The following is a 15397-nucleotide window of genomic DNA, read 5'->3' as shown; positions in this document are numbered from 1 at the left end:
TAATGCATGATATGTAAAAAAGCAAAGCTGTCTTTCCAGTGTTTTTTTTTAAATCTCTACTAGGAAGGTTTTTTTCTCTCATCTCTTTGAAGACAGAAGGGGCATTCCTCAGCTTCACATCTTTTTGACATATGGGTAATTATCATTTGCTCAAAGAAATTCTTCAGTGACACCTCTAAGTAACCTCTCCAAAGCAAAGCATCTCACAGAAGCCCAAGATTACTGGTCTGTCACACTATATACTGTGGCACAAAGGAACCAGTGAGTCTTCCCTTTAATACCTGCTTCATGGGCTTGTCCTCAACAAACATTAAAGGACAAGCTTTTCCCAGTCAATTTGTGGGACTTATGATACCTCAGCATATCACCAGCTACAGTGTAGAGTAGGAACAACTACACGAACCCCATTCCATGAGTTTTTTTAAACCTCAGATTGTTTTATGATCCATGATAAAGAACATTTTCTTTTCTAGGTTTCATTTTCAATAAAATTCAATTTATTTACCTCATGTAAACATGTATATTGTATATGGTATGGAGCAACTTTCTCCTCTCCTTTTATTTCCACATTGATTTTCAATCGAATGGCCCCAGATACAGCTGACTTATCTGTCCGTTTCTCTGGCAAAGCAACAACAACAACAAAATGTACTTGGTTAGTCATTTTCATATGAGCATATTTCTTATTCATGCTCTCACAAGCTTTATAAAAAAGCTTACATGTCTAAACCTATTTTTCTAGGTCAGATTTGATTAAGTAACTATAATGATTCCCCTAAACACAACTTAAAATATTTGCCTGCTGTATCAAGTGGTTTATGAGATACTTCAAATAGAGAAACTCAACCACAAGAAGACTTGCCATTCTGATATGTCTGTGCATGTGATCAACTTATACACTGACATAAGAAATTGTGTGGCAGTTAAAAGCAAGGTAAATGAAGTATGAAATCAAGTAGGAAAGTATGTCATTAAATGATCCCACTGCTTAGTTTCTTCTCTTTCATTCTGAACTTGAAAAGATGGGCCATAGTTCTGGTTAACAACAATAAAAAAATGAAAATAGTTTTCATTGACTATAATTCATAACACCTATGTTCTGTCTATAGTTTTTGTTTATTTATAAATGTTGGATCAGTTATTGGAATGGAACTGCTTTATAATCAATTCAGTTAAATAATGTGACTTAGAGAGAAAGAGAGAGAGAGAGAGAGAGTGAGCTCAAGTGCCCAATGTAAACTGATCAGTAGCTTTGAAAAAAATAAGGACAGAGTCACAAAATTCCTAGAGTGTGAATGTAGGTGGGAGAACTAAGTTTGATGCCATTTCACAGATTAAAATATACAGAGGCAGGCAGGCTGGCACATTTCACAAAGAAAACTAGGATTTAAATAAATTGACACAAAGTCAGAGATGGAGACTTCTTTAATTGGCCCCTTTTCTAAATAAAACCGTATTTTTAGCCAGATAACAGATAGATAAATCATGAAGCTAACTGCCTCTTGTGGAATGCCTGTTGACTTCTCATCTTCCTATGGCATAGTAATTGGGTTGTAAAGATCTTTCTGTTACTGGTGCTAGATCATGAGAGTGTTTCCTACTGGCTGAGACTGCAGGTTCTGAGCCTGCAGTGAGTTCTCTGCTGGCACCAACAGCAACGCAAATCTTAGGATCTTCAAGCCACCCACCTCTTTCCAGAGCTCCAGGGGAGCATTACTGGTGCTTCAGTTTTTAACTGTTAGTATCCCAACAGATCCATAAGAAGGGTACTTAGATGGATACCCAAGGGTTTTGGCCAAATACTACTTTGTGTGGTGAAATGAATTCTAATTGAGGAAGAAGATGGAAAATTGCACAAAGAATGAAAATGTGGTACTTGAGAGGATTGAACACACAGGGATTTTATACAAAGCTAAGGAAGCTAAAACCTGTTTCTCTCCTCTCTCCCTCATCTCCCTCCTCTTCTTTCCCTTCTCCAACCCCATCTCTCTTTTTCTCTCTCTTTATCCGTCCTTCCCTCTCTTCCTCCCTGAGGTTAAACACCAAGAATGACAGCTCAAAATTGCTGACTAAAGGCAAACTGGCAAAGTTTACATTATTGTGTTGCATCATAGTTTCCTGTCATAGACAAAAGGACAGTTTTGGCATGAGAGCTGAAGGGCTGATTTTATTAATAACACACTGAGTTCCTCAGCAAACAAAATATACCCATACATGTCTTGCCAAAAGGACAAATTTTAGGAATTTCTGTTCTGACTTATAACTTCGTTGTCTCAACTCAAGGATGTGCTTAGTATACAAAAAGAAAAAACCCACACATAGATATGCCTTTATAATTAAAATATAATTTGTGAATATTGCACAGAGTTAATAGCCTGAAGTTTCCCTCCTCCAATATCTCTGTTTTCGTATATAGTATTACTTAATAATTTAAAGATGTGGGATGGTGTTCTATTTCAGGAATGTAGAAGTACCAATCTTCTTTAAGAAAGATTTCTTAAAATATTTTGGTAATGAGTTCTTAGTCTAGCTTGAATCATGTGTCCGGATTGTTAAATCTGCTGTTTCCTTTAAATTATCATATAATTTGGAGTTTCATTAACTTTATGAGAACTTCTCCTTTACTTTCTCAACTATTCCTTGAAGTTTATAGGTTATAAAAAAAGTCAAAAGCACTCTTTAAGTTGCTAAAGCACAGTGGTAACCGAAGTGGCAATTCTCCCAGACCCTGGGTTTATGACACCTCTGATTCATTATCATCCAGCCCTCAAAACTGGATTAAAACATTTCAAAGGCTGTGATTAATAAATCTTTGGATGATATCCTTTATGTAAACTGAGGCAACCCATGTATTTTTACTACCATTAAGATACTAAAGAAGATTCTAGGTTACTATTCAACTCTAGTAAAAATCATATTAAATCTTTAATTCCTGTTTTGAGAATAAAATTTCCTTTGAAAATTTATGCCAATTAAACATATTCTCACTATCTTCATTATTAGAATCATTGTTAAGGCCACATGCATTTTTGGCTTTGTCAATTAAAGCCTACTTTTATGTCTCATCATTCAAAAGAAATCCTAAATACTTTTTTTTTGCAGGACTGGGGTTTGAATGCAGGGCCTTGCATTAACTCAGCCAATGTTTTACTATTTAAGCCATGCCCACAAACCTTTTCACTTCATTATTTTTTTCAGATATATGTTGCTAATTGAAAACTAAGACTGGTGAAATACTTTTCTCTGAAAAGCCATTCAGTTAGTTCTTTGAAAGAATTTTTTCTTTTCATCTAAGATTTATGTAATCTTTCAATAACAGTAAATCTGAATGAATAATAACTTTTATTTCCCAATTAAACTAAACCACCTAAAAGTCCAACAGAATGATTCAGAAAGGCATTGGTTATTTTTACATATAGGGGAATATAATGATGCTGTAGATATTCTGGAATTTTACTTGTTTTCAAGTAGTTATAAAAATAATCACCTAAATTGTACCAGACATCCATTTCTCCACTCAGGGTTCTGACTTCTACAATTGTTTGTCCTAGAAAATCATCTGATTCCTTTTTGAAATGTTGCTTGACTCTGGATTTAATGTCATCATCTTCATCCCACACTCTGACTTTGATTCGATCTGTGGAGTTATGGCATTCACTGAAAGAAAATGAGCATGGGTTAGCAACCACTGAAAATGGCTCTCAATGGCATCTCATGATAGCAATTCACTGTAAACCTAACTAATCCAGAAAGGCATGGCGCATTGTTATAAAGGGGATTTCCTCTGACCTATTCCAACCACTGGGTATTGCAGATGTGCATATACAATGCAGGTACATTGAAGAAAAGTTTGATTATTTGAATAATGTTAGAAAAGAAAAATTATATCCCATTCTGTCCTATTTCTATTAACTTTATTAGATATAGTGAAATGTGGGTCTGAGATCTTTCTAACAGTTATCTTGAACAATATCTATGCTCAAGAAATTCATCATCAAAGATGTAAAGCTAGTGGGAGGGGGGATGATTTAGAAAAGAAACACAGGGTAAATTTAATCAAAATACATTATATGTAAATTGTAAACATCATTATGAAACCCCTTTGTATAATTAATTTATGATAATAAATTTTTTAAAAAGCAACAAAAGAATTTTATTGCAATGGGCATTGGGAAAGTGGACTTCAGAGTCTAAAATGAGGGTCTAGCAAAAAGTCAGACTTAATACAATCCAAGTATGTTAGTCAGTTTCTCATCTCTGTAACAAAATCTGTAAGAAAAACAAGTAAAATGAGGAAAGATTGTTTTAGCTCATAGTATCAGAGGTTTTAGTCCATGGTTGACTGAGGAGAGGCAGAATATTATAATGGATAGGGCATAATGATAGAGCCGCTCACCTCATGGCAACTGGAAAGCGCAGAGAAGGGTGGGGAGGGAAGAAGAGAGGGAGGGAGAGAGAGAAAAGAATGAAAGGAGGGAGGAGGAGAGAGAGAATGGGAAGGAGGGAGGAAAGGGAGAGAGAGAAGGAGGGAGAGGGAAGTAGGAAGGGAGGGAAGGAGGAAGGGAAGGGAAGGAGAGAAGCAGAGAGGAAGTGAGGAACAGAGGCAGAGAAAAGGCCAGGGATGAGATGTACCCTTCATAGGCGTGACTCCAGTGACCTACTGCCTCCAACTAGGTCCCAACTTTCTAATAACACATTAGTGCCCTCATGAGCTAATCACCTTTCAATAACATCACTGCTTTGAAACTAAGCCTTCAGCATAGAAGACTTTTAGGGGGACATTTCATATCCAAATCATAACTCCCAGTATTTCCATTAGATTTAGTTAAATCAAATAGTATTAGAGTAAAATTGTTTTGATTTTAAGAATAAACTGCACATTCTAGTCTGTCCTTCTTTTCCACATTTCCTCTACCTCCTTTTGTTGAAGCAAAGAACTTACAGTTTTTCCTGATCTTATGTTTTTTGTATACACTCTCCCTATGCTTCTCTGCCTCCTAACTAATCATTCTTTGAGAAACAGCTGGCCACCTGCTCTGCATCACTCTTCCCACAGCTTATTGAAATGGTTAGCCATGTTCAATCCTGTCTTCTAGTTTCCTCTTTACATGTATTCCCTCTAGCACAGGAATCTTGAACTTGTGGTTTGTGGATGAGTTCTAGGAATCCTTGACCTTGGATCTAAAAAAGTAAAGCAATCTTTTTTTCAACTTTGAATATAGGCAACATTTCACAGCAGTATTTTGTTACCAATAAAACTACAGAGAGTTACATATAACATCACCCTCAGGAAATCTGAACTGTTACTTATGCCTATCATTGCTATATCAAAACTATATTTCAATACAATTGATTTTCTTTATGATTATATATTTTATTTTATGCATTGGACACTGAAGTTTGAAAAGGCATCCAAAATCTTTGCTAAACTGCAAAATGAGTTCATGGAGCAAAAATTATTTAAGAACTCCTGACAGTACGATATCTTTCCTATTAACTGAGGGGAGACAACACACATATAAGAATAACATTCGGAGCATGACATGTCTAAGTGAAAACTGTAGTCCCACTACTCTAACTTAATGCAGGTGATTTTGAACAAACGATTTCAGCAACTTCTGGGATATTTTTGGCATCACAAACATTTTGAGAACATTATTGGCATTCAGCAGGGTAGCTCAGAGATTTAAACACTAACCATATACATGAATTAAAATGGCCCATTGGGCATTATTGAAAATGTAATACCCATTGATAATTATCTAAGCTCAGTACCTAGCTCTTTTACATAAAAATTTCAAGTGTTTTGCATCTTTTACTATATATTGAAATCTCTTATAAACCATGTTATATGTCAACTGTTAAGGAAATATTTTTGTAGTCACTGTTCAGAAATTTGCTAAAGAAAAGTTGTTTTCAATTTTGAGAAATTACACTACCAATGTCAAAATGATTCAAATATAAAGCATAATGATGCATGTCTGTAATCTCAGTGCTAGGGAGACAGAGTTAGGAGGATTGTGAGTTCAAGGTCAGCCTGGGCTATCCAGAGAGATTTGTGTAAAAAAATATAGAAAACAAAAATTTAAAACCTACCCAAATGCTTGAATCAAAGAATCGCATCAGTTTGCATTTGAAATGTTCACATTCTTGCTAATCATACCAACAGGTAGAGCCTGTGTTTGATTCACATCAACTCTTATTATAATGTTATTTCCTAAGTTCTTTTTGAGGTTAGAACCAATGTTTATTAATGATATTCTTGGCAGTTTCTAGCATGTATCTTTTCAACATTTACTAAAAATCTACACTGTTTCACCATCATTCTTAGAAATATGCTCATTAAAAAATCTAATTTTGAGAACTGTTAGTACAACCTGGTGAAAACAGTGGGGAGAGAAGGATTAATCCATGATACAATATTGATAGCAGCTAACAAAGTCTACTGTGAACCATGAAGAGTTGTCCCAGAGGCAATGCGGTTTTAGTACAGCCGTTGCCTTGAAATGTCAGATGACTATATACAGACCTGAATTATTGTAGCAAGGATATTCGGATGGCAGAACATGAGCAATTTGCCAAAATTTATATTAAAAATAGCCAAGATTTTTCACTTAAAAAAATCTAAGTAGAAGCAAAAACCCAGCAACCTGTCTATTTGCTACAATCTTAGAAAATGATTAAAAGAAAATAAATTTAACCCTCAAAACATGAAATATGCTGAACTATGTCCCCTTTTCTGTTTTATAAAATAAGTCATCAGAGTTTATGTAATCCCTTGAAGACAGAGATCTAATATATTTTTAGCTCCAAATAGCAGGCACAATAAATGCAAAGCCTAGATAGTAAAGACTGGTAACATTTTTAGTATCTGCTCCTTAACAACCCAGAATATCCGTCTCCCATTTTGAAGAAATTTTTGAAGCTTTAATTTTTGTTATAAAAGATAAGACTTTTACAATGTTTAAATATATGTATACAAACAGTAAACCACATAAACCAATAATGGCATATACACATATACATGGTATATATATGTATATTTCTACAGGGTTTGCCCTGTAGAAATTCATTGTCATAACCTTGTATTTTTAAGCCCCCACAGTAAAGGGAACAGGGGAGCTGCTTTTTCAAAAACCAAGAATTACACAGGGTTTTGTAATGGGTATAAAAGCAGATACTTAGGGACACCCTCTCTTGGGACCCCTGCTTCCCAACTCTGGGGGCTCGATTCTTCTGCTTTACACTTTTATAGCTCAAATAACTCTCCTGCTTTACTCACAAAAATACAAAGCGAGATGTAGTGTAAGACGGGGTGGAGGAAAGACATCACAAAGAGATGCCCATCGTCTCTGAGCATTCTGCTTCTATTTGGCCATAATCCTCTTTTTGGTCCTCACCTTCTCCAGCCTGGATAACCCACATCCTTAAATTTCTTTGCAAAGTCCACACATTTGTCTTATAGTCAAGAAAGTTGTGAATTCAAAATTGAGTCATATAGTGGCCATATTCTAGGGAACTGTGCCTTTGGGGACCATGGTGATGGAGGCATTACTACTTTAATATAGCATCTCTGGTATGTAGTTCTAGAGGGGAAAAGTCTTGATGAATGGTGGCAAGGATGTTTTCTCCAAAGAAACACCCACCATGATTGTTTCTACAAAACAGCTTCAGAAACTTGAGCTTTGACCTTTCCAACAATTTTTTTGGGGGGCTTGAACTCAGGGCCTTCACCTTGAGCCATTCCACAAGTCCAACTTTTTGTGATAGGGTTTTTTGAGATAGGGTCTTGTGAACTATTTGCCTGGGCTGGCTTTGAACCGCTTTCCTCCTGATATCTGCTTCCTGAGTAGCTATGATTACAGGTGTGAGCCACTGGCACCTGGCTAACAATTCTTTAGTAAACTAATTGCTTATGAAATAATGTTTTTCTTCATAAACTCACCACTAGAGTGGACATTACTATTTGCAGCTGAGAATACTGGCTATTGTAGTAATTTTAAAGCAAGAAGGGAGTTGTAAACAATAAACTTAACATGTGGAATTTCCTCTGGAGATGTTAGGACAGTGAAAATATAATTATCACAGGATGGAAAGCTAAGTGCATTTTGATATGTCAGAGCAGAAGAATTGGTCAAACTATTGCTTGCTATACCTAGGAGCCCTGAACACCTGCCAACTGAGGCTTTTTTTTTTAGTGGTAATGGTCTGATAAAATTCAGAATGTTGGCATGTGCTTATAGAATCTGTCACTTTCAAATAATGTTCTGCAGTAGAGATGTCCTTAAACTCCAGCTAGAAGGTCTATAAGCAGAGATGAAGGGAGCACTGCTCTGCCAAAAGAGGTTCACTTGGCTTGCATCCTGACTTGTAAATTGGCTGAGAATATAATAATTTGGAACCCTGCAAGATTGAGAAAAGCTGGCTGCTCTGTATCCAAAAATGTGCCTATATAAGCAGAGGCTTCTAGGTGCAACTTTAAATAAAGATAAATTGTGGCCTGGGGACTTTTCTAGCACCTTCCTTTCCTAGGTCTCAGAATGACAGTAAGGATGGAGTCTAGCAACAAAGATCAGAATAAAGAACATCCTGGCATATTATTTTGTGGGGCCTGAGGAGGCAACCACTAAGTTAAGGGAAAGGAATTCAAACAGAGAAGCCAAAAGCTAAGAGTTAAAATTTCCAGTCTTATAGAGCTATTCACACATCAAACCATCTTAAAATTAATTTCTTGGAAGCCTGGTAAAGTGGCCAGGAAACATTATTGTCAATTGTGCCTCAGGTTTGTCCAGCTACAGCTATACTGGAAATAATTCCTTGTCCTTGAACTCACAGCAATAGGAAGTGAGCTCCAAGTACAGTGTCTGCCTGGATTTACTGATATGGCCCCAATTTATGGCTATCTTAGATAACATAATGCCTTTAGTTACTTTAAAGTTCTTTTCATTTACTTTCACTTTATACATCACCCACCTTGACTGTAGGCATTGAGTCTATGTAGCTGTAGATCCAAGGATTTGGAGGAAAATGAATAAAAGAAATTATCCCAGGAAGAATTACCAGGACCTGCCAATTTGGTTAACCAACTAGTTACTTCTGCTACTAGGATCAAAAAGTCCGAACTATAATTATCCAACAGGACTTTATTTGCTATGTGTCAACTGACATGTTTTTCCCATTTTCCCTCTACTGAACAGAAGTTTTAAGTTGTTTTCACATATTATCTACTACCGTACATGAGAATGCTGGAGGAAGTTGACTTGCCTTTAATTCATAGGTTAGGACTAACAAAAAAAAAAAAATCCTGGAATTTATGGAAAGTCCACCCAAATATTCTGGACTTTAAGCTAAATACAGTAAAGTGTATTGCCTACCTTGGATGGAGGTAGGCATCCTACCTTGGATGGAGGTTCATTTAAACATGGAGTAGGAAAGTTGCATATAAATATTGAGTCAAAAGAGGCAGATGGGGCAGTCACTGTTTGTTTATGCAACAACCCTTTGAAACATACTCCTTCCCTTTCTTAATTTTTGGAAACCCCTTGCACTTGGGGAAGGACATTTGGCAAAGTTCTGCCAGTGATGCACAGGCCATAGATCTCTGATACTGTCGCCTCTATTTTCTCCGTTTACTTCCCTAGAACATGGATGTGAACTATCTTTAGTAAAAATGTGAAAACAAGAAGATGAAATAAAATCTGATGGAATAATCAAGTTACTGTACTATTTCCAAATGACCTATACCTGAAATTCTTGTTGAATGAATTCAGTGAATCTCTTTTTTGATTAAGCCACACTCATGGTTTAAAGAAAATGAATATAATTCTAATTGAATCAACTGGAAAAAAATTAAAAACCCTAGAAAGTTCATATTGCTTGATTATATCTGAAATGGTTAAAATAAGTTTAATGTATGAATGATTATTATTTCTTATATTTTATGTGTTTTGTAGAATTCCTTAACTATTTAAAATGTGTTTCACAAACCATGACTTTTATGAACATAAAAAGGTTTGCATTTCAGAGAAATGAGAATTTTATAATAAACAGAATTTGATAGCAAGAAATACATCTTTACATACAAAAGAAAAATCTACCACATATACTAAAGAGAGAAAGTACAGTCTTACTAGATTTTAATCTATTTAATCATGTCTGATGTGATTAATTAGCTAGCCAAGACTTGTGGTTTACTAGTTTTTGAATTTGGCTATTTTTACCAATAGAAAATCAGAATTTTACAGCACAAGCTCTTGGTTAAAAACACAAGTACCCTTAGAGCCAAGTGACTTGCTTCGCAGTTCTTCTTTAATTAAAAATAATTCCCTTCTTAAGAGTGATTCACATTTCTAATTTTATATATTTTCATTGTTAAAGAGAGGACAGGTGTGGTTCCTGTGGGAATAAAGTGTTTTATTCCTTTCCAAATTAAAAAACACATTTTCCTTTCTGGACTCAGGAGTGTGTGTGTGTGTTTAATTCACAGGTCCCCTCCCCCCCACTCACTCTAGTACTGGGGTTTGAATTCAAGGCCTTTTGCCTTACCACTTGAGTCATGCCCCTAGTCTTTTTTTTTTTTTTAATTGCTTTAATTTTTAAGATAAGGCCTTGTGCTTTTGCCTTGGCTGGCCTTGGATTCCTATCTTCCTACCTCTACCTCCTGAGTAGTTGAGGTTATAGGTGTGTACCACTGCATCCAGCTTGTTTCTTTTCTTTTTTTTTTTTTTTGAGTTAGTGTATTTTAAAATTTTTGCTGCAGTTGGCCAGGAAATATGATCCTCTTATCTTCCCGTCCTGAGAAGCTGAGATTACAGGTATGAGCCACCATGCCCAGCCCCACAGGTGTACTATCTCTTTAAAGCCAATCGCTATTTGGCTAATTTTCTTTTGGAAGCCATCCAATGACTAATTTCTTTATAATTATTTATTCCAACTTTGCAAATGATCTTACTGAAAATATTTTTAGATTTAGTTTTCTACATATAACCCAAATATATATCTGTGTATCTCTTATGATAATCTCATCACCCACTTTATCAGCATTTAACCCATTCTGAGATGGACTGCTCTTCTTAGAAAGATGCGCATAAAATTAATGAACTCAATAAAGCCTGCTTGCTAGTTTCCATTGGATTAAAAAAAGTTCCTTCTCCAGTGCATCCTTTGATTATTACTAATGCAGTGGATTAACAAATAGTTGTTCACATGGAAACTGAATTTACAGTTGAGGTAGACATAATACAACAGCTACAATATGTCTCACACAGGAACTATAGATCAGAAAACAGCCAGTTGCAAATAATGTAACCCTTAAAAATCATGCTTATTAAGATGTAAAATTTCTAGCTACATATTTAAGTGAAGCAAATAAGATTCTGTAATATTTTACCTAGTATTGTATCAGATTTTATTAAAAGATACATTAGTGACAGGTATCTTGGACATAAATGAATAAATGTATACATATATTTAAATTAGTTGTAATGGTCTATGTCAACATATAGGTAGAATTACTAAAAATTTATATTTTATTCTTTGCAATATTCTGTTACAATAAAAATTGTACTTTAAAGTGTCTTCTAGTAACTGTAAATAATCTCATCTCTTCTGAGGCTGAAAGACAGGGCATTGATTGAGAAAATCACCAGCCAGAAACCTTCTCTAAGAGCCATTCTGAGGCAGCCTTTCAAAGAGTAATTAAACCCCACTTACAGCTTAATTCCCTCAACTGTGACCTACTAAATGGAAATACTATGAGGCACTCAACTTTCATATTTCCTCTTAGTGATTTATTATGAATTATGTAACCCACTTCCATTGCAATCTTGTGTCTCACTTGGTATTGATTCAAAATTCCTTACCCTGCTATCTTTTAATTCTATTACAAGCAGATGAACTTGTAAGTTCAAAACTCAGTAACAATGCAGAGAAACTCTCTCCACCCCCATTTCTTTGTTTGCTTATTTTTGAGAGTCATACTATATAGCTCAATCTGGCTTCAAACTTGCAACCCTCCTACCTAAGCCTCCCAAGGGATAGGACTACAGGCATGTGCCACTACCCCTGGATCCTACCTGCATTTAACAAGGATTATTAATTTATATGCATTAGGAAAAAAGAGCATCAGACACATTTAAGGTTTTTCAATGTTTTTCTTTATGGTATTTGGGCATTGTAAATTTATTGTATAAGTTGATGACATAGAGGATGATAAAAATAAGAAGAAAGAAATTATATTACCAGCATGGCTTTATAAAAGGAAAAGGAGGAAAAGAGGAGATTAAGCAATGGCATATAAGTTGGCAGAGGGAAGTCTGTGTGCTTTAACAGACCATATACCAGAAGGCAAAGCGCACCAGTCACTATGAGATACACCCATTCTCCTGTACCCCACCTAGGCCCCAGAAGCAGGTCATAAACACCTCAAAATCTTATATTTCATATCTGATGTTTTCTCCTAAGATACTCATGTGGAAGAATAAACTAATTTTATCAACTGTTTTGAGAATTATTAAAAATTAAAAGAGTCTAAAATACTGGTAATAAAACCAACATTTAATAGCATTTATTAATGGCTAAAATATTGAGATAATATAAAGTGATTAAATATAAGTTTAAATAAAATAATAATCATTAAGATAATGAAAATAAAAATCTTTTTGGCCAGGAAAATTCTTTAGTGTACATTTTGCTGTGAAGAGAGAGAACCTAGCAAAACAGATAACAGAAAACAAGAGGAACAACTGTTCTCAGGGAAAAACAATGAAAATGTGTACGTGTGTGTTTATGTGTGCATGTATGCATGCTGGGGTCTTTGTACTCAACACTTTTTAGTTCATCTTAGGCTCTCCCAGCTCAGAGCTGTTGTTGTAACATTGTGTTGGTGTAAGGTAGGGTAAAGATATTTTTTCTTTACACAGGTCAAACACTGTGGGTGGCTGGGAAGCTGCCATCAGCACCAATTAGATCAGTTCATGGACTCTCCCTCAGCAGGTGCAGTCAGCCCCTCTGCTCTTTCTTTGATGAAAAACTTGTATCAAGGATTTGGCTTTGCTCTTAGAGAGGGGACATGTGTTCTAAATCTAAGGTCTTTCTACTGTTTGGCAGTGGTCTACTTTGCTCAATAATTATCCTAGATTCTGGCTCTTGTTTAGTAGCTACTCACAAAACTTGAGATAAGTGATGCTTTCTAAATGAAAAGTTTCTGATTACTACTTGTACACTTACTATACACACACACACATATATATATATATAGTAAGTGTTGTATATATACATATATGTCTTATATATATTTATATATATAAGTCTTATATATATGTCTTATATATATATATATATATATTTATATATATAAGACTAATCATTGTATTTGATCATGGCCACTCTCTCATTTCTGTACCCCTAGTGTATGGCTCAGGGCCTACCAGAAAAAGAGATGCCAGGTATAAGGGACAAGGAACTGCTGTTAATTAAAAACCCAGTAGCTGAGTTCACCAATATTAATGTTTAGGTAGTATGTGCACAGAGAAGAAAGATATGCCTTTGCAACTCTCAGAAGACTGTCAGGGAGGAACAGTAAAAGGGGACACAAACAAGAGGGGAGTGAAGCAATAGTGCAAATAAATGAAGATGCTTTCATTGGTAAGAAATCCATTTTAGAAAATTTCAGTTAAAAATAATCATGAAGTCAATTTTTTAGGCTTATTTTGTAGCCAACACTATTTTAGGAAGCCCCTGTCCCAAAATGATCAAAAACTTTAGATGAGAAAACAATATTAACATACACAAAACATGAAAATCTTTAGGGTCTATATAAAAATGATAAAAATATTTAAGAGTAATGGGGAAAATAGTAGATACAAGTAGATGTGCCTAATGTGGCACATTCTTTTAAATAATATAGAAATTGATCAGAAGGCTATGAAGAATTTACAACATCACTATGAATTAATTAGCCTCTCTGAGAACTCTAGTGAGAATCAATACTCAGAATAAGGAGACAAAGGATGGTGTTATGGCTTTTCACATGTCTTCAGAAAAATCTGATATTCCTTTTCTCTTTACTACAAATGTGAGGATGGAAGTGCTTGTTACCCCATGTTTCCTCTAAGATGTACAAGAGTTTAAAATGTGCAGAAGAACACCGTAAACTAAAAACTGTCAGAACACAAAGAATGGTGGTGGTGGTTGTCATCACCAACATACTAAAAACAGCAAGTCTATATCATCTTGAATTTATAGAATGTGTATTATTAATGGAATGTTGACTCTGACTGTACCAACAGTAAATGAAACTAATTTTTATAAGAACTTTTTCATTCATCAGTTTATTGATCTATGACTGACACCATTAATTGCACATATTTAAAATGTACAACTCAGAAGGTCTTCACAGGTATTTTCACCCATGGACCCACCATCATGATCATTATAATGAACACATCTGTCTCTTCCATTAGTTTCTTTGGGATTCTTTGTAAACACTTCCTCTTTTACTTTCACTTCCTCACTCTCTAAGCAGCTACCAATATGATTTCTTACATTATATATTAGTCTGAATTTTATATTTTTCTATAATTTTATATAAATGAAATCATATAAGAATTACTGATATTTGAATTCTGATACTCAGCATAATTATTTTGAGATTCATCCATCTTGTTCTATATATCAATAGTTCATTATTTTTCATTATTGAGTAATATTCCAGTCCATGGATATGCAATAACATATATATTAACCTATTGATGAACATTTTGGGTTATTTTTAGTTTTTAGGTAATACAAAGGAAGCTACTGTGAATATTTCTGAACTAGTCTTTGTATAGACACAAGCTTTCATTCCAAGAAATTAAAGAACTGTATCTTAAGTGGTTCTATATCATTTTTTTTATTCTAACCAGTAATGAGGTAGATATGGAGTCCTTCCACATCCTTGCTAACAACTAACAGAAATGTACTAAAGACTTACAGAAGACAATTGAAAGTGTATTATTGCAAGTTTCTTATGCTGTGTATTAAGTGGTATATCACTGGTAGGCTGTGATAATTTACAGATGCATACTATAAACCCTAAAACAGTCACAGAAATAAAGAATGCGATATAAATGATAAGCTACTGAAAAGAAAAAAAATAGGTCCAAAAAGCAGAAAAAAAACTCAACCATGCTACAATGGTTTTCACTATAGTTTTAATTTGCTTTTCCCTAATGTTTGATGCCATGAAAATGTTTTCATATGTTGATTTGCTATACATGTGAATATTCTGTGTGCAACTAAAAATATCTGATATGTGTATTCTACTGTTGTTGGGTAACGTGGTCTGAGCAGCAAACCTGCAGGAGCTTACCTACTGTCTTTGTATTCAGTGTGTGTTTATATAGGTAGGATATGG

General features: G+C 34.9%; 1 protein-coding gene across 1 annotated transcript in view; it reads right to left on the bottom strand.

Annotated features, from left to right (window-relative positions):
- The window catches only part of Unc13c (unc-13 homolog C), a 541194-nt gene that overhangs the window by 318138 nt on the left and 207659 nt on the right, over positions 1 to 15397 (bottom strand). The window contains exons 10-11 of the mRNA XM_074065986.1: positions 3488 to 3657; positions 506 to 621 (exon numbers count right to left, since the gene is read on the bottom strand). Of these exons, the coding sequence (XP_073922087.1) occupies positions 506 to 621; positions 3488 to 3657 (286 nt within the window). The remainder of the gene's footprint in view (positions 1 to 505; positions 622 to 3487; positions 3658 to 15397) is intronic.

This window comes from Castor canadensis, chromosome 2 (genome assembly GCF_047511655.1).
Source record: "Castor canadensis chromosome 2, mCasCan1.hap1v2, whole genome shotgun sequence".
NCBI lineage: Eukaryota > Metazoa > Chordata > Mammalia > Rodentia > Castoridae > Castor > Castor canadensis.
This window is presented reverse-complemented; position numbering and strand designations above follow the sequence as displayed.